The sequence below is a fragment of the Haemaphysalis longicornis genome, unplaced genomic scaffold, assembly GCF_048455015.1.
Source record: "Haemaphysalis longicornis isolate Haplotype H1 unplaced genomic scaffold, Haemaphysalis longicornis Haplotype H1 scaffold_5, whole genome shotgun sequence".
Classification (NCBI taxonomy): domain Eukaryota; kingdom Metazoa; phylum Arthropoda; class Arachnida; order Ixodida; family Ixodidae; genus Haemaphysalis; species Haemaphysalis longicornis.
In genome coordinates, this window is record NW_027526385.1 from 148,276,692 (window position 1) to 148,304,026 (window position 27,335).

Sequence of the window (27,335 nt, forward strand, 5' to 3'; positions counted from 1 at the left end):
AATTCGCCCGACTTCCCTAATCACATTTTGTTCTTGAGGAGCGCGCCCCCAACATCTGCTCGTGGGTCCCTTACCTCCTCGCGACTTTCCCTGGCACTTATTGATCTATATAATTTCACCCCCTTCACTTCGCCAATCATAGTGATCTAGAAACTTCCCAGGGCGGAACTAAAACCTTATACAGCTCCGTGGTTAAAACGGCCACGCGGTTTAATAGGCTCAAAGGCCTCGTGCGGAACATTAATTGCCCTGCGGTGGAGCTGAGCTGTTTACCCGTTTCTCCCCTGACGCTTTATCACGCCCAATGCAAACTGTGAACGCTTTAACCGTCACGTTCTTTATGTTGACCGACTATAGCTCGTAGCGTCGTATGCACATATACTCAGGACCCTAGCGGGTCACCTAAACAAACTTCTCGTGGAGCACGAGGCTCTCGGAATCGCTTCTTTTGTCTTGCTCTTTCCTCTGTTTGATTCTTGACGTCGTCCTCGTGCGTGGGCCTCCCTTTCCGAGTCCCTGTTGCTGCCAAGACGGGCTCCTTGGGCAAAAGAGCCTGAACGACCACACACTTCCGAAGTCAGACGAGCGCCGACGCCACTACTATCAACACTGTGCCACACCCTTCGAGAACACGCTTGTATGCATACGCGAAGAACGGCGGACGACAGGGTGACGCCATCCCCGCTGTCTCACCCGAGCCCCGACAGCCGTTCTAGCGATAGCGGTGTCGGTAATGCTTATCCGGTGGGGGAATGAGCTGCACGCAACGCTCGAGTCAGACCGGCAGGAGCGTGTCGCAACGGCGCCTGGAGAGCCAACTTGCGGGTGATAAGTGCGTTCGCCAAGTGTCGACGGCTTGGTTCAAAAAGAAAGAGTGAGGACAAAAGTTTCAAAGAGGAAGAGAAGGTGAAAGTACAAAGAGAAAGCAGAGGCGCGCGTAGGAGTAGCACTCTGCCGTGGCATACTGAGAGTCCAACCAGCGGACGAAACAGTTAGCGAGCTGGGCACGCTGAGAGCCTCCAACCCCAGGCCAAGTACGTGCCCGTGCGTACGGGAGTTACGCGCACCTTTGTGAGCTTCTTTATCGCGAGTGCATTGCCTTACGCTGCTTCCATATCGTAATATCTCGCTCTCCCCGCCTTTCCCCCAACAGCGAGATAACCTGCCCTGTACCCTCCCCGAACAAGCACCGCCTATCCAACAGGTCTTACTGGCTACGTAGAGGACGACGACAACAGTGGTGTGAAACACGTCCTTGCAGGGAAGGTGAGTCACCTTTATTCAACGTCCCCAGTTTTTAGTAATTGTCAATCAGCGCTGGTGTTTGCCTTTTAAACAGTGATCTGTCTCTTTACGAGTGCGCTGGCGAGTTAAAAATCACAGTGAACATTGAGGGCAGGTATGCCACAAATGAACTCCGTTGTTTCTTGTTACACGAACAATAACGGGTTACTACAGATAGAGTTCTCTTTCTGATGCCGTTTATTCGGACAGCCGGTATTGCAAAAGTGAATTGTTTTTGAGAATTTTCTTAAGTGTAGTTTTATTACTGCAGAGTATCTACAAAAGGCACATGGGACAGCACGCGCGTGGACGTTGCCTGTACACTGCACCAATTCCAATTTCTGTTCCATGCCCCCCCCCCCAAAAAAAAAAATAAAAAAAAAGAATAACCTGGGGAACAACACCCGCTCCAGCAACGCTATGGCAGGTAGCACTTCCATTTTTTGTGGCGTTGAAAGTACATTGATAGAAATCCGCTCTCCATGACTCATGCAGTGTGTCTATGGTATTGATTCTTGTTTTTGTGTGTGTGTGTGTGTGTGTGCGTGCGTGTGTGTGGGGGGGGGGGGGGAGGGGGCCTGTTACAGTTGGGATTGTGAAATGATATCCCAACTGTAACAGGCACACCATACTCCATCAAACTTTAACAAACATTTTATTTTGTCCCAGTGAAGGCTCATTCATGTCTTTGAACCTTCATAAAAGACACGAGGCACCATAGAACTACAGCGCCAACAACAAACAAATCGCCAAAATTTTTACCTCTCGAAAAATAAAAAGATTGATTGGCGCGAATGCATCCGACCAAAATATTTCATTGATAACTAACTGCAAAAAGTTTCTGAAAATAATTTTCGCACGTCAAGCAAGGTAGTAACGAAGAATGGTCTAAAAAGGTGGTTGCACAGATATGAAAAACATATTTGCTGCACTTACGTTTTCATACGTGGTGTGAATGCGAAAACGTTATGATTTATTGAAACTGACAAGCCATACTTACGAAGGACAAAACAGCTGGAAGAGGCCTGTAAAATGCGCTATTAATAATTAAATACTTTGAATTGCTCAAGACCTATAAAAACCGACACGTACTGTGTAATTCAAAAATGATATAAGAAAAAACTACAAAAAGGGACTTAGCTACTTCTTGTGTCAGTTACAAGCAGACAGATAATGCACTTCGTTTCGAAGGGAGTACAGATACGTAACACCGACACGCTGTTTCCTAACCTAGGCGTCTCAGCCACTTCTATATGGCTTCATCTGGTGTGGTCTTGGGGCGGGCCCTTTACCTTGCACGGTCTTTCGTACGGGAGAATGTACCCGGAATTTCTAAGACACGTACTTCATAAATGTAGCGCTCATGTGTTTCAGGAAAGTTAAAATACCCAATGGCATTTATTTACCGGAGAACTGGCAGGACCATTTTAAGAACGTCACTTCCAATGGTTGTTTCCCCTTCCCTCCCCCCCCCCCCCCTGATATCTATAATTCCGGCACTTGTTTTGTTTCCTGGTTTGTTGCCGCTTGATACCTGAACAATGCACGCTCCGTTCCTTTCGAACAGTTTTCGCAACCATTGTCACTAAGCATGAGTTATGCATGCTATTTCACTTGAACGGTAGGTTCACCTTTTTCCAACTAGCTTTTGCAGTTCCGAAAGGATACACATGGGCGTAGTTTTTTTTTAGTTGGCTTGTAGCAAAATGTTCAGACCCAGGTTGTTGGGTTTTTGGGGTTGATTACGGTTTTGCGTAGGCAATGTACATAATTTTGTTGGCTGGAGTTTATACATTTCAGGACACTTTGAGTGCCAAATTAACGCTTTTTTGCGAGGAAAAGGTTAGACAGAGGCCTTCGCAGGAGCAACTAGGTGATATATTCAGAGAATGCAAATCGCATTAGAAACATCGCATCTGGCGCAAGTGACATCCCGAAAAGAGGTACCTTTCGGCCATGTTCCTGAAAGATTTTATCGTTTTTCTTACTGTCAAAAAGAATTCCTAAGCGCGCAGTGCTTGCTTAGATTGACCAGAAAATTAATCCCGTACAGAAGACTTCGTCACATAACTGAATGACTGAATGAATGAATTCCCCTGCCGGCATGTTTTTGGTTGGTTGAGAAAACCCAATAGGGGTGGGAGGAGTGGCATCTCAAGTTTTGTTGCCGGGTTTGGCCTACACACTGCTCTCCTGCTGTATGGGCGTAGAGGGGTGTTGGGTGGTTGGCGCAGGCTGTAATACTAATAAAAAATACTCTTTCCGCATTTAGAGTTGAGGGGCCCAAGAAAAAAAAAATACCAACAGCTTGACTAGCGCTCCCCCCTCCGAAAGTGAGGCGCAATATGACACGTTCGTGTTCTAACCACCGTACAGGGCAAACATGAAGCAGCATAAGTTAGAGAAACAAACATCCCAACTAAGAGGAAAACAAATCATCAGCGGTTTTTTGCAGTAACAGGATGAGAGCAACAGTCCCGTTTACACACATTTGAGGTGACCAAGCGTATTGCCTTTCAAATCCAGTCAGGATCCCCTGTCCTTGTCATGAGCAACGTTTCATAAAAAAAAATTGCCTGTTTCAATGGGCTTTTGATATAGTGAGAAATCCGAAAAAAAACTCACACGAGTCCTTTATGAAACAATGAAGATGAACTCTTAAAATTCGCATATTGCTTAACAAAAATACATTGCATACCTCAACGCTCTCAAACGGACATCGAAGTGATGTATAAACATTGCGGGATTACTAGCGCAAATTGTAGTCCGGAGTCCATAGGCCATGGTTCGACCACTTTGAGTGAGTTTACGCGAATTTATTCAGTACAAAAATCAATTCGAAAATGCTGTCTTCCTGTCTGCATCCTCGCCCATTTTCTGTGGCGTTTTCGTGTGACATCAGGAGGAAATGACTTGGCTTGACTGCGCTACTGCGCGGCTCGCCGACCTTCCGACGGCCCAGCGTTTAGTCTACGGGCCGCCGAGTGGTCGTCACTATTTGTTCGCTCAGGCGAAACTTAGCCACGACACGTTTGTGAATGAAAAAATGTACGTTTCTTTAGTTTGTTAGTTTGTACCCTGTATCATGTTCCCAGTTCAGGTCGCTCCACACAAGCGCTGCTCAAACGCACATGCGACGCTTCACTCACTGGTGCGCTAGTAGGAAAATCTAAGGCCACTTGAAGGCAGGCGAAGAGTCAGTGAAGTCAATACAGACACAGTGAAACCCCGATAATGCGACTTTCAAGGGACCGCGAGAAAGCGCCGTATGACCGGGGTGTCGTATGACCGGGGTGTCGTATGTCTGGGGTGCGGGTAAATACCGGCCTAGTAGACCGTCTCACGCAACAGGTGGGCCAAGAATCGACTTAAAATACTGTATTTAGCGCATTCTAGACTAATTTTCCAACCTTTAGCTGAAATCTCAAGTTTGAAAAGCACCGCCCACGTTGTGATCCCTCCCCTCTAAGGCACCCGAGCTAGCCCGCCAGCCAAGCGCTGTGCGCTACGCGATACCGTGCAGTCCGGCGCCATTTATAGTCCGCCAGCCTCTCGCCTGGCGCGCGCGAGATAAGGACAACGTGGTCGAGCAAATTGAAAGGGGAAAAGGCGAGTGCTAAATGGCCGCTGCAAAGCAAAACGAATGATAATACAAGGCGGAGATGAAAAAAAATTGCATTTCGGAACAGGGTGGACACACCTTTTGAACTACAGGGAGCCGGAATACTTGTATCTACTTCACTGTATTTTGAACGCTCCCGTGCCGTCGCTATTGTGTCAAACTGCTGATCACACAGCTGTTTTCGTTTCCCACATGTCCCAGCAGCATGAAACTGGTAAGATGATTCAGACTTCACGAGTTAACCGTGTTGAGGCGGAAATTATAGAGCGGTCTTGTTTACGGCGGGCAGTGAGTGACCCAAGGTGGCGTGCCAACGAATACGTGTGTCAACCATTGCGGCGGACGTGCGTGAATGGAGGAACTCTAGCAAAGAAAGGAGCGCAGTGACAACGCGGCTTTGAAAGACACTGATAAGCATCGAGCAGAGATATAGGGAGTGAGAGCATCGTGAGCGGGCGGGGAAAGCGGCTGTTGCGTCGTCTGTGTTTTGGCGTTCGTCGGCGGCTTCAAATTCGTGGTCCTGCCTGCCACCTTAACTTCGACTTCTCGCGGTTGGCGTGCTGCTGCCGCGTGGGGCCATCGCCGGTTAACTCCCGCTCACGAGTACGCGCCTGCCTGCTTCCGTCTGTTCAGCAAGTGGTCTGGCCCGCCTGCAGACCTTTGCATATCAAGCAGCATCAAATGGGGGTTAAGAATAAAGAAGGTGGGGACGAGGTAGCGAAGTGGTTTAAAATATGGCGAAAACGCGGGTTTATCTACGCCAGGGTCCGTCGTATGATTCGGACCGCGTGCATCTGAGCGTCATATGATCGGGGTTTTTATGCGTTGTTTCTATGAGGCGTTTGCCGGGACCGCGGTGATTCGTCGTAAGAAGTGGGTCGTCGTAAGTCCGGGGGACTTATCAGCGGGGTTCCACTATATATATATAGTTTCTGTTAGATATATAATATATCTAATATATATAGATAATACACACAAATATTATGACCCATTAAAAGCGTTAATTTACGCCGTACTACAAAATTAGGTCACACGTTCTGTAGCATTACCCGAAGGGAAATGTTCTGCGGTTCTAGGTTATGGAACAAGTTCAGTATTAACTGGGTACACGAAATGTTCTGTACAAATTGGCAGCAGTTCTATTCTCTTCTAGCTAGGCTGCGGAATACGCTCCATATCCATAGCAAACAGAGAATGTTCTGTAAAGCTTAACTACGGGAAATGACCCGCATAGTTGGCTGGAGCAAACTCTGTAATAGGTGAGTAAGGAACATGTTCCGTACGACTACACTACAGAAAATGTACCGTGCGACGGAATTACAGTACAATGCCTATTCTTTCAAACTACAGGAATTATGTTGCAATGTCTTATTGTGGCACATGTTAAAGTAATGACATAAACATGCGTAAATACCACAAACCGTGAAACTGCAAAATTTACCCTGTGCTAGAACATAGGTTTTGTAACCATAAATACACTCCCAGCTTACGCGCTGCCTGGAGAATATGCTGGAGTTCAATGCATTTTTATTCACTCTGAATTGTTCCGCATTCAAGAATCATCAAAAAGAGCTGGAAGCTCAAGACGACTTTGTTAGTGCATTTGGAGCAAATAAAAAGCAGCCTTGATCTTGCCGCCTTTTCTTAAAACTTCGCGAACGCAAAACAATTCAGATTTAATAGAAATGCATTGCAATCCAGCATATTCTCTGGCTGCACATAGCTGCGAGTGCTCGTTACAATACCAACGCTCTAGTGCAGCACAAAGCACATTTATCCCTTCAAACCAGCTGCGGTGGCCCAGTGGCTAAACCGTTCTGCTGCTGAGCACGAGGTCGCGGTTCGATTCCCGGCCGCGGCGGCCGCTTTTCTGATGGCGGCGAAAAGCAAAAACGCCCGTGTGTACGAGATTTGGGCGCACGTTAAACATCCTCAGGCGGTCAAAATTAATCCGGAGCCCTCGACTACGGCGCCCCTCATCGCCTGCCTTGCGTCGGCGCGTTAAATCCTACAATCATCATCATTATCATCATCATCATTCATCTCTTTACGATTCATTAAAAATCAACTCCGGGCAGTCTGCTGAGAGCCATACTTCCATGCCCCCATGAAATATCGGCTGCAATTGAGTAATGCTGCCTATCTTGTGTTGACTTCTGAACTTGTAGCTTATGTTGGCTCATACTAAACCAAACACGTTTTTCGGTAACATGTCAAGGAAACACAAAAACATGCTATAGCCACCAATACACTTACACTAAAAGGAAACAAAAACTCCCAGAAGTTGCCGACAATCGCTTCCTCAAAGCGTGGAGCCACAACTGTGACCTCACCATGTGTGAAATAAAAGGCTTGTGATGTCAGGATGGAAGAAATATTTCACCCTCGTAAACGACAAGACACAAAACTGCTAAAAAAAACATGCGTTTTAAAAGCGATGTCATGAATGGTATCGATGCAAAGTTAAATAACGTGCAAAACATGAGGCCTTCAAAATTTCACCATTTCAAATTAGTGTAGGACAACCCAGCCTTTCATCCGGGGCGTCTCGATGTTTTTGGAAGGTGCTTCATACTTCGGGCATCATGATGGTTAGTTTTCTCGAAGATTAGAGGGTCCACCTTCTGGCCTCATGCCCACAAGTTGCCTGGAAAATAAGGTTCACAATTAGTTTCTATAAACATGCAGGTTAGCATCCTCGCCAACAGCAGCGAATATTAAACGAGTGCTATCATGCAGACTGAATTATTTTCAGCATTCCATACAGCCAAATTTAAATTTAAAAAGATGTTAGGAACACCTTCTTTTCCCACGAAGCTATTGGTGTATATATCAACTGTATTTTTTTGCTTGAAATAAAGCTATATACAAACACCACAAGCTTCACTAGATCACCAAACGTGATTTATGTCATTTAAAAAAAAAAAACCTGCTGAAATTATTTACCGACTGATCATGGGTTAAACGGGCCAACGCTACTAAGGTGATGAAGCGCGCTGTGGTGGAGGCCTCCAGATTGATTTTGACCACCTGGGGACCGAAATTTCGAACACACTGGCGTTTTTGCTGTTTGCCTCAATCAGATATGCGGCCGCCGTATCCGCGAATAGAACCCGCAACCTTGGGCTCACCGGTTCGTATTGACAGGGAACACGGCGTACGGGACAGAATACGAAGAGCATCTTTTCAGGAGTCAATAGCAATCATACTAGCACTCTAAAACCAGTTTTAATCAAGACATTGATAGAAGGCCAGACACCTAACTTTGCAAGGCGACTGCGGCGCTAGGCAGTCATGCATTACTCTGAGGTGGTTGAGCTGCGCTGGTTCCCTTCAGCGTCAGTGAACTTGCCCTCCAAAGGCGTGTAGCACGACATTATTTGCAAGTATTTTCTAAACACTGCGCAAATTTCTCACGCAAAACAGGGTGCTAACGGCAGCCCAACGCCCAACCCTACCTTCTGAGTGGTGCGCCAACAGAACTCTGAAGCTTGCCCTCAAAACTGTGCGTTCCCCCCAGATTCCTTTTCTTCTATATACAAATCTGTGTTCACCGCATTTTGAACAGTAGAGTGAGTGCGTGAGCAAATTCTGTAGCTGTAAAATGCCAGCAGGCTGTCTAATTTGGCCAGCGTGAAAACCACAAGTGGAATTATTAAGGGGTGAATCTCAATGGTTTCATTATCGGCATCATCGGATATTTCATGCACTTCTAGCGGCATTTATTACATATAACTAAATGTGATACAGACACTTCAGGCGCTGAAGTAGCGAAATGTCTTATGAGCTGTCCAAGAGCATAAAGATATTTTTCGGGGAAAACAAAACCGAAAGAATATTGTCTCATCTACCGAAAAGCTATGGAAATTAGAGATAGCATTTGCCTAAATAAAAAGTTGAAATTCACAAACTGCAACTGAACCTTTTCCACAAATAGCTTTGCTGCCAATCGGGTAGGCGGGACTAAATGCATTACAATTACTTACAAAGATCCCAAGTCACAGCTTCAGGTGTATTAAAAATTTACGCGTATCTGCTCCTTATGTTGCAAATGTCGACAAAAGACGACAGCCTTTATCGCATATGCCAAGTAAATCGCTTTGCCAAGTAAATCGCCTTTGCCTTCCTTCGCTTTTCCGCTCACCTCTCATGTTGTTCCTCTTGCGTCGCGCTCCTCCTAAGGAAAAGACGCCGAAGATTTGCTTAAATCATTTTAAATTTACCGCGTTCCGCTGCTCCAGGCCGTTTGTCTCAACGCCAACTCTGCCATACGGCGGAGACGCACGTGAATCGAGGCGCCCTACTTCAACGTTGATAGAAACACGTTTTCCTACTCCACGTGCGTTCCAAGAGGAACGTCGAACCTATTTAGAGAACCTTTCGTAACTGTTGCTGGTTGATTTGTTAAAATGGCGCCAGAAGCTATAGTTGCGCGGGCGACACCAGTCGACGGTGGAGTGAAGTTGTTTCTGCAGTTGATGAAGTATTTATTTTCGCAAAAATCAAGCATGTATGATTTTTAAAGGGACACTGCAAATATCACTTCTGTATTAATTTGTTGTCTTATATTTGCGTAATGTCTCGTCCTTCTTCCACAATGCCGACAAGTATGAACATTACACCGGACTTAGACGGGTAGATTTAGCTGTGACTAAATCTACCCGTCTTGTTTTTAAAAGCATAGCGAGGGCCTCAGTTCTGGCAGTCTTGATGCCTAGGTAGCATAAAAGTGCTTCCCGCCAGTTACTCGCTCATGACAGGCTGTAGAAGCTCGAGTCACGCCCCGGGGGCTGAAAAGAAGGCCTCTTCTCCCCGTGTAGTCATAGTGGCGCTGGCTGCCACCCTCAAGCGTCAGATACACTTCTAGTAAATATAAATAGCACAGAAACTGAAGGAGAACACAGTCGCCCAGATAGCCGAATTGGTAAGGCAGTCGAGATCTAATCGAAAGGCGTGGGTTCGGTCCCCACTCTGGGCGCGTGTTTTTCTTTCTTTCTTTCTTCCGTATATTTAAAAAAATGTTAACTTTACTAACCGTAATAAAAAAAGAGCCGAACCATACCCCTATGCCTCCTTTGGCGTTGTAGACTGCCGACACCTATATTTCTGTATTTCCTCAACGAGATATATTGCTACGTGCCACCAATGCAATGCTTTATGCGCTTCAGGTTTGTACTTCATACCATAACAATAAAAAAGCCTCTAAATAATTTTTCGGGATTTTTACTGTATGGTAATTTGCACTGCGCTTTAAGAAAAAACAACACCAAAGGCAAGACAAAAAAAAAGAAATAAAAACACACGCGGGAAACACATTACACCGCATTCTAAAACACAAAGCACGCTTGCAGTGTTGTCTGTGTGTGCAGGACCTTTCATACGGTCTTCTGTAAGATCTGGCATTCAACTCCAACTGAAACCTCGAAATCGATCCACCTCGGTGCAAAAAAATTCACACAGAGAGAATTCGTTCGCTGAGTGGAAAAATGTAACCGGATTTTCGAAAACTAAAGTGGATTCGGAGAAATTCACCCTTGGCTGTACTGAAAGACCCCGTCTATGCCCTTAAAATACTATTACTTCGGTCACCTCTGACAATCAACTTCACTCAGCCTTTCGGGACTGGACATGGAGTAACATTCACAACAATTTACAGGACATCCAAAACACGTGAACAAAAGACCACCCACACGCCTAGAGAAGAGCCAACCGCGTAAACAGCACAGGCGCGCACACTGGAACATTCAAAGTTACTTTTTGTAGTCTGGTCTTCTCCTACAGGCGCTGCTTAACTGAAGCGGGGGGTCTGAAAAATCAACTTCCGCCCTCTGAGTCGCCTCTTCCTGGGGACATAAAGCATCAACAGGGTGGAAAAAACATGACTCACACATCTGTGCATGACAGACGCCCACTTCTCTCTGAGTGTACGGATCCAGCAGGAGTTTCTAATCTTTATGGAGGTCCATACCCGCGGCGTTTGCAGTTCCTTTACGAGAAAGAAGGAGGGTTCTTTTGGTTGATGGCGACACGTTTTCATCAGAAAGAGATTGGTATTGGGTTGTTTCTCGACTTCTCGTTGTTGCGCGTTTCCCTTTCATTTCGTAACGCTTTTTTTCAGCTAATCCTAACCATGTGTATACATGTATTTCCAGGACTTCGTTTGTGGGTTTCAGGTACATTATATCTTGGCGAAAGAGTGCCATAATTTTAAAAATCAGCAGCATCTGCGTTGCAACACGTGTCTCTTCAAAAATGGAAACCCAATTCCATGGGACGACCCTTTCCTGCTTGTAGCCGGCGCACTGTGTTCTGGCTAGACGACATAAGTTTTGCAAGAGGTTCACTACTGTCTGTATGTTGCGTAAATATGTTGCCTACATACATTTATATCGGAGTTTGAAGTTTTCAGACGTTGATAGAAGACCACGAGTGAAGACACCTGTGCGTCGTGCTTTCGGGGCACGATAAAAATCCCCTGGTGGCCGAACTCCCCGAACTCATATTGTTCTTTGCAACATTTCTCTGTTTTTCTGCCTCGTAATTGCTCTCTGCCAAAAAAACATTCCTAGTAATTTCGTAGTTCCGCCTTGCAAAAATTTTGTCGGAAAAATCTGCTGAAATTCAGAGAATTCTCTGCTAATCAGTAGCGAGTTACCTGCAGCCTAAAATGACTATGAGTAGCCAAAGACGCCGGTATATTGTCCTTTAAAGTCTGTGTTGTTTCTTTTAGCCAATCAGGTGAATTTATACCTTAATAGCTATGAAGTTCAGCCACCGAATGTTTTAATAATATCATTGCAGCGTATACCGGTGTCTTGGTTAACACCTTATCACCATATAAAGCGGCAAAACGAGTGGGAATAGATTACACAGTTCTCATGCGCAGATCAAAGCCTCCAGTGAAACCGTCGTATGCCTTACACTTTTCCCACAATCAGGACACAAACCCTTACCTCTGGTAATCAAACGGGTATTTACATCGATCTGAGGTGACAGCGATTTCGTGTGCGCTTAGTTCACATCAATAAAGATGGATGGCTCGTTACAAGCGGAAAGTGGTTGTGTCTCACTTGTGGGAACACCCTATCAGACGGCGGTTGCACTGGTGGCCTTGTTTTGCGCATTTGAACTGTGCGATCTACTTCGCTCGTTTTGCAGCTTTCTACCGTGATAAAGCGCTGACCCACCCACCGGTCGACGCTCCCGCGATTTTATTAAAAATTCGGCGGCTGCACTGTTACTTCACTAATTATGTTCATTCGAAGATGCAAGATGTATTGCAAAGTTAATCAGTTTACGCTCCTTTTATTCGTACTTACAGGTGTTTTTTTTCGGAGTTTTCTTCATTCTGTAGTTTTGGGGGGAATGTTTAAAATGCTTTTAATTTTGTCGTATCATTTTTGGAAATATTTTAGTTGTTCAATTTTTCTTTTGTTTGGTATATCAAAATGCTGTGCGACCAGAATCTCTATTTGCGCTATTGTAACGATACTAGTGTTAATTTTGCTTGATTTGATAAGATGTGTTCAACTGTTTCCACACAAGAACAATTATTACAGTGCGGATTTGGCGCACTCCAAGGCGAAATGCGTAACTATTTGTGTACGCAAAATTCAGCCGTAGACGATAATACATCGTTTCCCATTTACGAGGCGGTTATCTCACGAGTCTCGACTTTAATTCTGGGTCAATAGTGTGTAGAAAGCAGCGGGCATATTGCAAGCTACTCCTTTCATTTACGGCAAAGAGGCGAGCCGTAGCAAAAACTTCTGCGTTCGTAAAATACTCGTTGCGGTATTTCAGGTGCAGAAGGCCTTTAGGGGCCTCTTCGTCGGCTTTTTGAGTCCCTTTGATGCCGCTGTGTGCGGGTATGTACTTTAATTTAACGTTGTGGCCAGCATAGCAGGCAATGTGATGAAAGTACGAGATGTCACAGGCTGTGATTTTTTGGGGGAAAGCATACTTCGTTTTGATAGATTTTGTAGCGCTGCCTTAAAATCCGTGAAGAGAATGTTCCGCCTAACCGTGATCCCACTTCTTTGAAAACATTGAACGTATTGAACAGGTACTAATAACTCTGAAGAATGTTTTAGTACCATGGATTTGTCCCTCGAAGAGCACCAAGCTCTTCCGAGTCTCTTCTCTTATTTGGATGACATTGGCTTACTTTCAAAATTGTAAATTACGTGGCCCAATCTCAGGCCAAAAACCAAATTTGTGAAATTCCGTCATCGCGCCAAGTCCAAGACAGTTTTCTTCCTTTCTCCTTCCTGCCCAGCTCTTTCTTGGGCCTTTTCTTCTCCCCTCCAATACCCCAGCAGAAAAGCATGTAGGCGACTGTAAACGCCGGCAAACCTCTCAGCTTTCTCTCTCTCTCTCTCTCTCTCTCTCTCTCTGCAGCCAAATTTCATTTTTTTTGGAAATGCTGGTTGTCACACAGCTCGCGAGGTTAGCTATTTTTTCGTATTTTGAACGTTCTCTTACGGACATTTTTGTTCACTGTTCGATTTTGGGAGAAGACGTGAGATGCACATTTGTGATGTTAGATCATTTTTGTAACAGATATATTCGTTCCATTTTTTTATATTTTTTGGTTTTTCAAAATTCTGCCCTAAAATAATCTCCATTTACGCTATTATAACGACCAAAAGTGTTTTTACTGGAAATTTGCATTTTTCTTGAAATGCAGAGCGTTACATGGTCCTGGCTTTGGGGGACCTCGTTATAGAATGCTCCGCATTAAAATAATTTTGTGAGTTCCTGGCTTGCCACGTTTGACTCTGGACACAACTGCGAGACCCAGAAGTTTAACCTCTTGTGTTTTTTGTTCGATCGAATAAAGCCTATCTGACGGTTATACACATATCGTGCTAGCCTCGGCTGCAGCGACTAGGTATTTACATTGGAATTTTTTTCTGAAGCGACTACAATGCATCTCAACCGTACATTTCAAACCTAGTTGTAGCAATATCTAGCTATCAGCAGTCCGATACCTTCGATTATTTTGTTTGTTTTAAAGCTTCTCCTTGCCTATTTTTGCCAATGGTGCCCATTTGCGCAAATACATTGTGATGATTTCATTCCGCCAATTGTGTATTTTACACCTATACACCGTGTCATGCATGGTGTGTTCGTTTTCACCATGTTTGCTTCGTGTTTCCGTTGTATTTTGGGGGGGAAAGATTATTTTTGTCTTTGTTTAGAGCGGAGATGTATAGGATGCCTATTTTATTTTAATAAGTTCGCTTCATCAGTTTCATTTTTCTGATCTCTATTTGTTTTTTGAATATCTCTTCGATCAGTGTCTCCATTTACGTTATAAAGGTTAGTCGTGCGGACAACGGCAACCGGGGATTTTTTTTTTATATTCATGGCATTACGTTGTGGGAACGTTGTCACATTTTCTTATTTGCGTTTTCTCCGTTTTTTCTAGAGCGTTGTTCTGTCTTTTTTTGTTTTTGGGGAAATGTACAAACCGCATTTATTTCTTCCTTTAGGGTAGCTACCGAAAGTTTTATTTTTTTTTAATTTCGGTTCGGTTACATTTTGTCGGTCCAATCATCTATACTTGTATATACAAACTAAAGTGTTTGCTGTGCCTTTGACAGATTTTTGTGCGAAAGCGTGATGCAGCACGGTTGAATCGTTTTGAGGATTTTTGTTAATGTTCTTGCCGTGCTATCGGGCGTTTGTATTTCCATTTCGCTTTGTTGGTTACATGTTCAAGAGGAATGGTTGTAGTTTTGTAAGTTAACATAGGTTATTGTTTTATATTTTTATTTATGAACTCTAAATAACTAGATCTAATTTCTAAGGCTCTATCCCGGATCAAAAAAGAGCAATAGTAGTTATTGGTGTTATTTTGAGCTCCATATCAGAAATATTTAACTCACTTGAGGTACTCCGGAAGCAGTAGCATCAAGTACCTCAGGAAGACGCGCTATTGTATTTTTTTATCGTATCACATCTACAGTTACGGTTTCACTTTTCGCAAGAATGGTAGTCAGGGCAACGAGGACTGAGCGCTCAATCTGCTTTCGTTTTACGACCGCTAACTCTGCCGTCTATTTTTTACGACCATGCCGGGCGGTCCTTTCGTGTTATTCATAATTCCCGCTCATGGTGGTTGCCCCGTAGTTATCCCAGGTGGCGGTATTTTTTTTTTGTGGGGCTCGCTTTCGCACTGGTGGCATTGTTACGAAGTGGGCCCACTTGGGCGCTCTCCCTCTACTCAAGAAGCAATTATTCTGAACGCTTTTATGGCTGATACTTTGCTCCCTCTTTTTCACATTACAGCTTCGCAGGGCTTGCCATAAACGTCCGCTTGGAGAAGGCGCACATACCCCAATGAAACCCTCTCCGCAACGCAGTCGCGCCATCATCATCGACCCCTACGATGGCGCCGGGTGCACTTACGAGAAACCATACGGACGTGCCGGCCCTCGACGCAATCGTACTGCGGAAACCACAGCCTGGGAAACAGCAAAATAAACACACCGCCGTCGTGGATTCAGCTGAGCCGAGGACAGCGGGAAGACGCCATAAAAGAGGTCACCCGCGGCTCCGACTCAGCTTCCAAATCGCCTGGAGCTGCAACCGCAGTCATGGCTGCGGCAATTTTCGTCGGTGGCTGGACTTTGTCGCCACCACTGATACCCTTCACCTGCAAAGTAGTCCTTCTGGTCGCCGTGACGCTGTGTGCTCCTTCATCGTCTGCAGAAGATGCGCTTGACGTGGCGGCGCCATCGCTGGCGACAACGACGCAAGAACTCATCGCCGAGAGGGTCTCAGCGGGTCTTGACCAAAGTGATTGTAGGGATCAGTGCGATGGGAACGGTACCGAACCTAACATGTGTACGTGTCGAGCTACCGCCCAGGAGTGTCGTGATAGGGGCGACTGTTGCGCGGACCGCTTCTTCGAAGAAGTCCGGCGTCCACGGCTTGCCTGCGTTCCCGCATTTGGCCGTGATGTGGTGGCTGTCGTGCGTTGTCCTGAATCGTGGTCACAAGCAAATGACGGCGACGAGACCAAGTTGCGATGCGAGGATGAAAACCGAAAAAAGCTAGAGCTGTCGTATTTAGACGACCTGCCGGTTCTGAGCCTCGGTTCTGGAGTTGTGTACAGGAACGCCTACTGTGCTTCCTGCAACGGCGATACAAGAAGTCTTCGACCCTGGGAGCTCGTGTTCCAGTGCTCACCCAAAGATGCGTCTGAAGTGAGTGTTGATTTTGACACTCCTACTGTGCAAATGCAAATGACGGGATCTTTACCCAAGCAAGCAAAAGAGCTAATTTTCGCATGAATTAATTTGGAAATGCGATGACTGACCTTGACTCGTCATTCATTCAACAAAGGTGCAAAAGCACCTTAATGTACAAAAGCACAAAAACAACGAAAAGATATCTAAGCCGATGTATTTGTCCAGAAAAAGATAGAAATGCCGCAGATCTCTAATCATTTTCTGAATATTTTTTGTCCAATTTCGAACAAATGAAAATTCCAAACAGTCGGTTGTCACCAAAATATGCTAGTAATAAAGCTAATACCAACAATAATACAATATTAATAAGGTCATACTAGCAAAACCACACAATACTAGGGATACTGATTACTGGTACTCTATCCTTCATAATCCCCAGATATAGTGGTTTCGTCTGTTTCACCCCCAGCCCCCTGGATCGTAGAATTTCGTAAGGTAGGGGGGGTGTGCCGCAATCCACTGGCCGTCCCTGAGTACTCCACGGCTCTCAAATACCGCTTGCACAATTAGCAACCGACAATCAATAAACCACAGCACACTGGGTTCCAAGCCACTACCTCCTAAAGCGCGGTGCCCGGGCAATTGGTGTGTTATGAGGCAGCAGGAAGGGCTTAAAATTTAGCAAAATCAAACCTGATTGCAAGAGGGGATCAAATATCTACGCCATTGTTTGCGCTTTTGCTTTTGCACAAATGCCTTGCTCAGTAGGCGAAATCTGCGCATAGATATAGCAAAAAATGGTGGTGGAACTCTTCCAAACATTGCTCTCAGTTGGTACAATGTAGGCTAATAAATCAGGAATGAGAAAATGTAAAATGATACAATGAATTGATGTTCAGGAATGTTGCAACGCATCCTTGCACCCTCCCGCAACCTTAAAATTAGACCAGTTGTCTTTAAAAATCCGAAACGGGGCACTCCTCGCGAGTCCTCATAAACACGGCCGCTCCAACACGGCCGCTCCCTTCGAGCGGCCGTGTCGTAAATATGCAGGCTAACAATGCTTCGCAGTCGCAGCATATATCTCGTCACATTTCTCACTTCTGTAGGGGCCCGGTTTTCGTCGTCGCTCCTTCGGAAAAATGGTACCTAGCCACCGTAGTAATGCGTAGCGGTTAACACGGCGCCGCGCACCGTAAAAGAGGCTTCGAAGAGATCACCGCTTCCTCTGGTGGGGATTGAACCTGGGTCCTTCGCGTTACGAAGCCGATATCAATCCGACTAACACATAGAGGCACACGTTCTTTATATGCAAATTGTTCGGGGTGAGTTTTGCGCTCAGTTGTTGCCACGTAGGTTTTGCTAGCCCCAAATAAGAAAACATTTACTTAAAATTCGGAATACAATTTTGATACAACCAGCTCAATTTCCCAAAATAACGAAAAATCAATCCAGTGTTTCTTTACAGGCCTTTTTATGGGCTGCTGGGCCCTCTTGTGACAACTTGCGATATCAGCGCCAGACTAGTACTAAAGCTAGTACAGCGAATCCGCCACAGTCCCTTTGCTGAGCCACTGCTCGGCACTTCATAGCTCTTACGTCGAATAGAACTGCTTTCATTTCTTTCTTGAGGTGCTTGTGTGACGTTGGGCTTCCTCTAGTGGATTTTGTCAACCACAGCAGGCACAGAAAGCTTCGCTTTATTATACAGTTAAACCAGAAATCCCAGCAAAACTAAATGAAGTATTTTCGGTATTCCTCCCTATTTATCAAGCCTACACTAAAATAAAACAAAAATGCCGCTATTACTGATTTTTCTCTCAAAATTAAACATATTTTTGGCTCTCTGCAGGCACTGAAAAACGGTACGGCCACTGACATCAGGTATAGCTCCATCCGCAAAGCACTCGTATTTCAGTGGGACGGCAGCAAACCTAAGGCCCAATGCCGCATCTACATCAAGGAAATGCTGGATGCTGACTTTGCTGAAAAGTTGCACGTGACACCATGCACACCTCTACATCTTGTGAGGACGTGCCCAGACGACTACACAAACGCTGACGTCCGGATCAAGTGCCACAGCTATGCCAGCATGGTGGAAAATAAGGTAACGATGCTCGGTTATCGAAACCTGCACTGCGCAATATGCAACGGAGTCTCTGCGAAAGACTTGAGCTGCAACCTGAAAGCACAGCTAGGTCCATCAATATCACGTCCCTCAGTAATGGGTGCATCGTACGCCATCGTCATGGACTTCAGCAACTGGCAGGCGGCAGCTCTATCAGGCGCACCAATGAACAATGTCTGCGGAAGGGACGAGCTCCACGATCCGGTGACTAATCGATGCGTTAAATCTGGTTGCCCAGCGGACGTGTGCGTGAAGCGCGATGACTGCCACTGGACCCGTGTAACCAAGGAGAAGGTACATGTGCGAGAGGGCTCATTCCTCGAAATCGACAATTTGTCTGAGCAACTACAACCAGACCGTTGGCACCGAGACGGTCCCAACGCAGTGATGGCTTGCGTGTCTACGACGGAAGACGCCACAGCATTAAGGCCAGTGGAGTTCGAGGACGTGTTATCAACAATACTACTCCTTATTTCCGTGGTGTGCCTCATCCTCCACATAACCGCGTACGCGTTGCTGCCGAAACTGAGAACTGGACCTGCCAGGCTCGTGCTTTCCCTCGCTGTTTCTGTCCTTGTAGCTCAGGGTACGTTCGTCGCAGGCGGCCTTCTTTTGACACCCGGCTCAGCGTTCTGCAGCGCTTGTTCTGTTGTGTCTCACGGAACCCATTTGGCGGCTTTCTTTTGGATGAACGTGATGGCGATTGACGTACACCGCACATTTCACAAAGGAATAAGTGGCACCTCGCGGGCAGCGACCGCTTTCCTGGCGTATTCGGCGTATGCGTGGCTGGCACCCGCACTACTTGTGGCAGCGGCGGTGACCATACAGTACGTGCGGCCGCAGTCACCCTGGAGTCCATCCTACGGCTCACCGTACTGCTGGATCAATCGGCCTCTCAGCCTGGTCGCCTTTTTCGGCACCCCCGTGCTTCTGCTACTGCTAGCCAACACTGTCTTCTTCCTACTGACGGCTCGCAGCATCCACCAGACCTCAAAGCAGGTAACCGTTGAGTTCTGTACAGACACAATTCGGGTCTTTAATGATTGGTGTCTTTAGGCTGGTACTATTGCAATCTATTATTTGTCGGTTTGTCTCAAATATGCCTCATATTTTTCTTTTCTGAATAATATTTGCAAGTATGAAGTGTGTTTCTATATTTCGTTGTTTGAGAAGGTTTTTCCTATGTAAACCTTTCATTCATGTAATATTTAAACTTCCGACATGAAGGTTGAATCGAGGGACGGGCAGAGAGACACACATACAGACAAATAGACATTTCCTGCGACAAGTAGCTCAAGAAAGACAACTTCCTTTAAAAATCGGAGCGGGTGCCGGGAAACGACCCCGCTGCACTCAAGGAGGGCGCTACGAAAAGGCGGCGGAGCGCGCACTGGTAAAGCGAAACAGGAGCATCCGAGAAGGGCTCTGAAAAAAAGCGACGGGTCTCATAACGGTGTAGACGTGCCTGGTATAGCTCGTCGCTTGTGTTTGGAACTTGATTCCACATTGCTGTCGATGACGACACACCCCACATTAATTTACCAAAACTTGTTGGAGGGCTGGTTAGTTCATAATTCTTAATTAAATGCGTTTAGCGCAAAAACCAAGTAAGCAAGAAAGGAGGCAGTAAAAGCGCTAACTTTCAACTGAACTTTAATCATCGCCGGAGACGGTAAATGTAGAAACAACTGGAGCATGTGCAGCATGCGCCACACTAGGATATCGCAGGTATGCATATGTTTCAATCAACAGAGACGCTCTAAAAATTATTTCTCCGAGTTAAAAAGGACCGCCGACATATCACTCATACAATTATCGCCTTTTTGCGTGGTATAAAAAGCTCCCAACAGTTCTCATGCCGTTGCGTCTCTGCTCCTACCCAGAATCGTAATCTCTCCCAGAAGTGGCTCAGACTTCGAGTCATCGCAATAGACCCTATGCAAAATGCGCCCCGCCATCTCATGTCGACTCCAGTAACTAGGTCCGCCATTTTGGTACGGTCGTTTGAAACCGAAACCAATGAGCAAAGCATAGAAGGCGGGCATTGACCGCTCTTGGTGATGAACTACAATGCCGGAGCATTGCTTCGTGCCGAATTGCACGCAATGGGGAAATACCGGTCCAAATGGAGAAAAGGTACGTGAAGTTCCACGCTTTTGAACGAACTTTCTGACGCGAACTATGCCGGCGCGAGCAACCTTTGTTACACGCGGGCGCGGTGCGCTGGGAGCGAATATTTGTCGTTGGTTCGCTAAACGCGGGATTCCGTAGTCGCTGTCCGGATGAAAAATACAGCTGCGTTGGAGTTCTGTGGTCCAGCCTTTGTATTCTAAATGAAGCCTGAGCGTGCGCTACCTACTCATGCGACTGACAGCGGCGCTCGACCGGGAAAACTACCACACGTTGCCAAAATTAGGCTGTTTCTTTACTCGACCCTGTGGCTCTGCGCCCGCTTCATTTCATTGTTAAATGGTGCCGCTTAGCTCTTACATGAGCCTTTATCTTACCTATGGCTGTAAACAAACTTTTCGTGCCGCACTACGCCGTCACGGCGCGGTTGAAACTTTCCTCTGCGGCGGACGCGCACGGTATGAGAGTGTGTTGTTGGTTTCTTTTACGTTGCATTTAGCCGCGTGTCGTTGCAGAAGTGGCGTACACTGTTTTATGATGATCTAACGGTGGAAAATTCGAGCTTTTACACTCGGTTCCAGATTTGCCGGGCTGAAAGGTTTTTTTGTTATGTCAAGTTAACTTGGTGCCCATTTTCATTTAAGCCACGATGTATTTAATGTCGAATATTTTGCGACTAAAATACACACTCACTCCTCTAGTTTGTCGCATGCTGCAAGCATGCCTCCGACGTAATGATAGTGGCCATTGATGTAGGTAGCTAAGACAATTTTCAAGTTTTATTAAAAAAATAATAAAACGGCCAGAGTTACATCAGGCCGCAGCGCATCAGCTTGAGTGCTTTTGCATTTTTTGTATCCACAGTGAAAATCCCAGTAAATAAACTACTTCGCTGAATTATAGCGTGTACAGTATAGCAAACTGTGGATATAAATGGAATAAAGGGAAGCATTCGCGCATCCCTGCATGCCTCGGTCTAGTAAACACGACGTTGCCCAGCCTCTGCGTGCTCGCGAGATGACCAAGGCGAAATGTGGCATGAATGCTAGCTGGTAGCTCATAGGTGACCCTTTAGGCGTCATGCCAGTTCTTGTTTCGGTCACTGTTGGGGGTGAGGCCAGCACAACTGGGGCAAAAAAACCCATTCCCAAGGCTACCAAGTTTTCTCCCAAGCGCCTGCACGGCACATTGTTGCTGCTCGCATTGCTCCTGTACTCGACGTGAATGGAACACACGCATTGGCAAGGAAATGGAGGGGCCATTTTCTCGCGGGCTTCTCCAGTCTTGGACACTCGCCGGCTTGATGCCCTGCTGTCTCGGACGTCCTCACTGTTGTGTCAGCTCAGTGCACGTACGCTCCGGTGGCGCCTCATAAAACCTTCGACTTGCAAGAGGGCGAGTAGGTGCACAGCAGCCAGGATGTGACTCCATGCTCCACTGCAACCTGCCGGGCAATCGCACGCTGCCTCCCAATCGCCCCACTGTCCGTCTCAAACGTGAGGCACACAACATAGGGCCGGCCACTTTTCTTCTGGGAGCGAAAGTAGATTCTGAGCACATGGATGAGGCGCAACCTGCAAGAACAGAGATAGTAATAGTAAATAGCACTCAGGAAAGAACAGGACTAGTCCGCTACAGTTTATGGTAAAGGGACATAGCAGAAAGAAGTGGCCGCAAGGAACAGACTCAAAATGACCAGATTTTGTGTCTTGCTAACACTGTTGCAAGGGCAATAATCGACATCTCAAACAGCAATGATGTCAAAATTGTTTGTCAAGTTCGAGCGTGCAAGTATCTCTGCATGCTTTGTTAATGCATTTTCAAAAGAAGGATGTTCAACATTTAAAAACCTCACCGTGGGTAATGATACCAGTACCCGCATAATCGTGTTCGTCATAACTTAAGCAAGCAATAATATGATTATCTGGAACTCACTTCCAGAACCTTTCGAGATAAACAGGTAAACATTCGGGCTATACCAATGACCCATCGAATTAAAAAAAATCTTCTAGTTCAGTGAGTTCGAGCTAACGAGGTTTTGCTGTATTATCTATTCGTGCACACCAAAAACATGCGCTTTAGAAATAAACACAACCACCCCACCGCCAAAAAAGGAGAATAAAGACACACAAACAATTTTTTGCGGCAGAACATAAATAATAATAAATAAATAATGAAAACACAAAAAAAAAGAAAATTCACGGCGTATGAGCACTTTTGTAGTTGACTTCGCCGCAGAGCGCAATTGCTTTGCGGCAAACGCGCGGGCGGAAGACTGTCACGGAAAACGTCCGCAACCTTTCCGTAAACATCTTCGCCAAAAATCATGCCGCAAATTCGATGTACAGCTTTTGAAAATACCTAATCCACCCACTAGCGTTACGGTCTGGCGATTGTCACTTTCCTCTTTATGGGTTGCTGCAACAGGGTCGCCGCTACGCATTTGCATGGTAGACAACGGTGAACAAAGTGCTATACAAATGCTCATACCGGTTAACTCGCGTCAAGTAAAAAACAAAGAAGGATTTACTTACTGCGAGCCGCACGTGTTTGTCCGCACCGATGAAGGCGAGCAATGCGCCTCTGTGGCTAGGCGGCATGCCCCGCTCCGCTGCCGCCCGGATGGGTCTTTTGGCGCGGCACCCCGAGTGGTATGAGCCTTCAGACACAGTCGGCAGCGCAGAGAAGTCCTTCGTCCACAATCAGCGGTCGGGAGCCGGAAAACGCCGTCCAGTTTGAGCCATAACGCGCTACCGTCACCTACTCTTCAACAGTAAACAATACCAGACTTCCCGATCGGCGCCCGTACCAATATGGCCGATGGTCTCGTTTACATCAGTGTTGCTAGATCACCAAGCAATTTCGCATAAGGTCTATTCGTGGGTAAATGAGCATTTCCTTTATTTTTTATCGACAATTTATGTTGGCGTGCTCGGTCGTTGATACATCGGCTGGTCTAGCGAATATGGACTTTCCCGCTAATAACTGCAATTGAATACACGACGCCCATAACACCATCCACATAGGGCCTGCTTCTTGTCGCACCCTTGCTTTTTTCGCCCATTGGAAGAAGTGCGCGCGGAAAGTCGGGCCAGCTTACTCGGCGCCGAGAACAGGATCCGTGCGCAGTTTTTGTTTTTTCGCGCTAAACATAATTAAACACCAGACATTAGTCGTGGGTGGGGACGACCGGGAAAGTGCGCCACGGGGGAGGGAAGAAGCTAAAGAAGCTCGAAATGCCGCTCATCGTAACCACCACTTGCGGAGCTGACTGTCGCTAAAGCTGCAGAAATGGCCCACAGCCGCTTTATATCGAGCGGCCGTGAGTGGTCTGACAAGAGCTGTGGAACAGCTAAAGTTGTACTTTAGCTGATCAGCAGAAGGCCCAACTAGGCTTCCACCTTCACATTCTAAGAAAATTCCAAGCATTCCCGTAGTTTTTCTGCTTTAAGACTATTTCGATGAAAGCTAGACTGCCAAATGCGTTCAGTATATAATTTTCTCCAATACATGCTTCTGCCGCCGTTTAATACTTCGGGTTTGCATTGTCCAAAATTATTTAGCACACTCACACGTGTTCCTAAATGAACATTTTGTGCTTCTCCTGCTGGTTCTTTTCGCGACCGCAATAGGCGTACATAAATAAAATAAATAAATACTCCATTTCAAACAGTAATGCCTAATCATACTTGTGCTGCCTTGCAGACCAAGCTGGCCCGTCGAGCGTCATCGGGCCCAAGCAATGACCAAGGACGTCTGACCCTATACGCAAAGCTGGCAGTGGTCTTCGGCCTCACCTGGATTTTCGGCTTTGCCGCGGCGTTAACTGGACTCCGCGCACTCTGGTACCCCTTCATCGTGCTGTGTGGACTGCAGGGCGCCTTCATATTCCTTGCGTTCACCTTCAAAAGGAGTGTCTACCGCATGGCAAGTTCCTTAACGTATTTATGGCACACTTACGATACAGCTTCCGGAATTATGAGCGCAAGGTTCCCTTTTCGGCTGCGGAGAGGAGACGTTATATAGCTGATTGTGGTGACACATAAACGCTCCTCAATTCCATGCTCAACACCGAGCTAACATTTACATTGTTCGAGAACTCTATAGCCTTGGGTGGAAGCGACGGCCTTTGTTTTATAATTTTAACTCCCTCCACTCTTCAAGTGTGTAATTTTTTGCTCACGTACTAGAAAGAATAAAATTAATTGGCTGCACAAGTTCAATGTGGCGACATTTTGTGGACACGCTGATAACCAAATTATACTGAAATTCTCAACCGTGGAACGGCGCATGTGATGGGTTTGCTGACAATCAAAAATTAGCGTCCATCGAACTGCGAGAAGCTTGTGGAATTTCGCGTTGTTTAGGTAAAACTAACTGCGTGCACGATGAAGTTATTACAACTAAAAGAGGGAGACATGCTATCACTGCCGGCCTATGCTTAGAGGTAAATGCATGCAAATTCTTATTTGGCGGTCAGGGATGCACGCATCATCACGTTCAAACCATCGTTAGATTTCTGAAGCTTGGATTTGCATCGATGGAGGGGGCTGATTAAAGCAGACGAACGTTGTCGAAAAATGGCAGTAGTGTCTGTTCTTAGATACCGCACTTGCTCTTAATTAACAACACATTACCAAAACAGGGAAATATTAAAAACGATGGTCCAGAGACCTTTATAATGCCGCTGGAAAAGTCAAGGGGCACAGCAAGTCTTGCTTCCAACTGCGTCTGCTGTTTAAAGAGAATAAACTTCTCCAAGCACAGCCAAGGCAATAGCGGAACGGGGTCGGAGAGTACTGTGTAAACCTATGAATGTGCTATCATCCTGCCCGTCACATTATAGAAGAAGAAACTTGGGGTTTTAAGAAGCGGGCCAAGTTTTTTTGCCTTAAGCTTAGGTCAGGGGTTTTGAGTTTTTGAACGGGTGGCGCAATGGTAACAGACGGAATATTTCCGTTATCGGTCGCCCAAACGTAGACTAAAGCGTCAGCTTAACGTTAAACGGCCGGAGAACACTGCTGGTGAAAACATTGCAATACATTTTGCGTTTACCCACCGTACTACGCAACAGTTTCCTGCTGTATTCGATGAAATATCGCTCCGCTTCTACTTGTGAGGACCACGAGTCGAATTCTAAATAAAGATGTGGGCTAAATAGGTAGAATACGAATATATCACACATTGCGACCGACGCATTCTTCAGCTCCGCCGAAAGTTTCCCTTGAGGAGTAAAACGGGTAAAACATTCCTGTTGCTACTAGGACTCAAATATTACTTTAACCACAAAAACCACATCGGCAGGGGTACAGCCGGAAGCTTGTCTTACGCGTTCGGTGCAACCACAACAAATTTAGATTAATTCAAAATTTCTTCTATACTGGCTGTATTGGGAGCAGGTCGAAGAATTACCACTTATCACAAATTTATACGTAATTTTGAAAGCTGACACCAACATTTCTTTTTTTTAGCGATGTGTTTGCTTCTTTACTTTGCTCCGAAATGCAGGAAATTTGATCTCTTTGGGAATCTGGCTACTCTACCTTTTAACTCCTCGCCCAGGTCCATGGGAACCCAGTTCAAGCATGGCGGTTGTAGTTGTACTAATTTCATGCGTACAGCTTTTGCTGCCATTATTTTGAGGACGGCAACTCCCGCTACATGGCTGCACAGGTCAATGCCTACTACGGAGGCTTCCATACATATCTTCCAAAGGGTTAAGATTCGCCGAAGTTTAGGCAGTTATGAGTGCCTCCTAATTTCTCGCTCTAAGGGGATCAAGCAAAGTGGCTTGCGCACATGTAGTTTGAACTGGCAAGGATTATCGGTGCAGTGGGTACGCTAGTGCAAGTGTAGGTGCAGTTTTCACTCCGTAAATTCAGGAAAAATTAAGCTTCTGTAAACCCCGAAGGGGCGTCGCCCTGATAAGGGCTTCGTAAACTGCAAGTTTTTACTCATACCCCAGTTCTGTGCATGTCGATAACTAATACGTACTTACCTCATATTCCATGCCCACATCCAATTGCCCTGCGGAGGGGAAGCTTAAGCATTCCTGCGTAGTTCTATAGCTGGTGCTGGTGGGAGTGTAGGTGCGTCAGGAGAGACGTGTTTATTATCTTTTTATGTTTATTTTCTGCTATATATGGTTACCGCGTATGGTTTCATAAGGACACTCATTGTGCCTTTTGATTACTGCAGAGCCTTGAGTAACCAGCTCATTTTTAGTTTACAGTTATAGTCTCTCCAATGAATAATTGGTTTGTTTCTCTCTCTGTGCATATACCTAACTGCAGCAGCTTTCCTGAGTAGGACTGCAACTAATTGCTATAATATCTCTGCAACTGTTTTGCAATGTAGTGTAGTTCAGCATAGGTAACTGGATAGCATACCCCACACTTAACGGTGGTAAATATTCGTCAGTTGCTCCAAATAAATTGCAAGCGTAGTCGACCGCGTGTCGTAGTGGCTGGCTTTGGGCACCAGGCAGATTGCAGGGGCATTAAAATGGTATTGTTACAGCAATAACGGCGTGTAAAACCGACGTGTACAAGGCAGGTAAAAAATTTAGCACAGGCTGTAGAGATAAGGACAGATTGAAAACACTTGCTAAGATGATAAAGGACTGATGTGTGTGTTTTCGCAGGTCCGCGAGCGCCTCTGTGGTCGCAGAAGCGATCGACAGCGTGGCAAACGGAGCTCCTCCACCACATTGACAACCACTCTGCATTCTACCCTCTCCGGCACTTCATCGGTCCTCGCTTCTGTGGCGAAGAGAAAGGAGAAGGCGGTGCAGTCAACGCCCGTCTCCAAAGGGGTCCAGAAGCCGCTACTTCAGCGCACTTAGTCACTCTGCCTAACCTGGTTCCTGATAAACAAATTCAGACAGTTAAGAGGCTGCGGCCAACTCTACCTGAGCACCACCTTGAGGGAAGATCATCTGAAATAAAAAGCGAAAATGTAAAATGAC

General features: G+C 46.0%; 1 protein-coding gene across 2 annotated transcripts; it reads left to right on the forward strand.

Annotated features, from left to right (window-relative positions):
• Nucleotides 1-757: 757 nt before the first annotated feature.
• LOC144138723 (uncharacterized) lies at nt 758-27,335 on the forward strand. Of its 2 annotated transcripts, none has more exons than XM_077671133.1 (6): nt 758-1,034; nt 1,154-1,266; nt 15,203-16,122; nt 17,960-19,237; nt 24,074-24,295; nt 27,012-27,335. In XM_077671133.1, the coding sequence occupies exons 3-6, from the start codon at nt 15,511-15,513 to the stop codon at nt 27,210-27,212; spliced, it is 2,313 nt and encodes a 770-aa protein (XP_077527259.1). In that variant the 5' UTR covers nt 758-1,034; nt 1,154-1,266; nt 15,203-15,510; the 3' UTR covers nt 27,213-27,335. The 2 variants fall into 2 exon arrangements, with proteins under 2 accessions (XP_077527259.1, XP_077527258.1); XM_077671132.1 differs by having other exon boundaries at nt 15,211-16,122.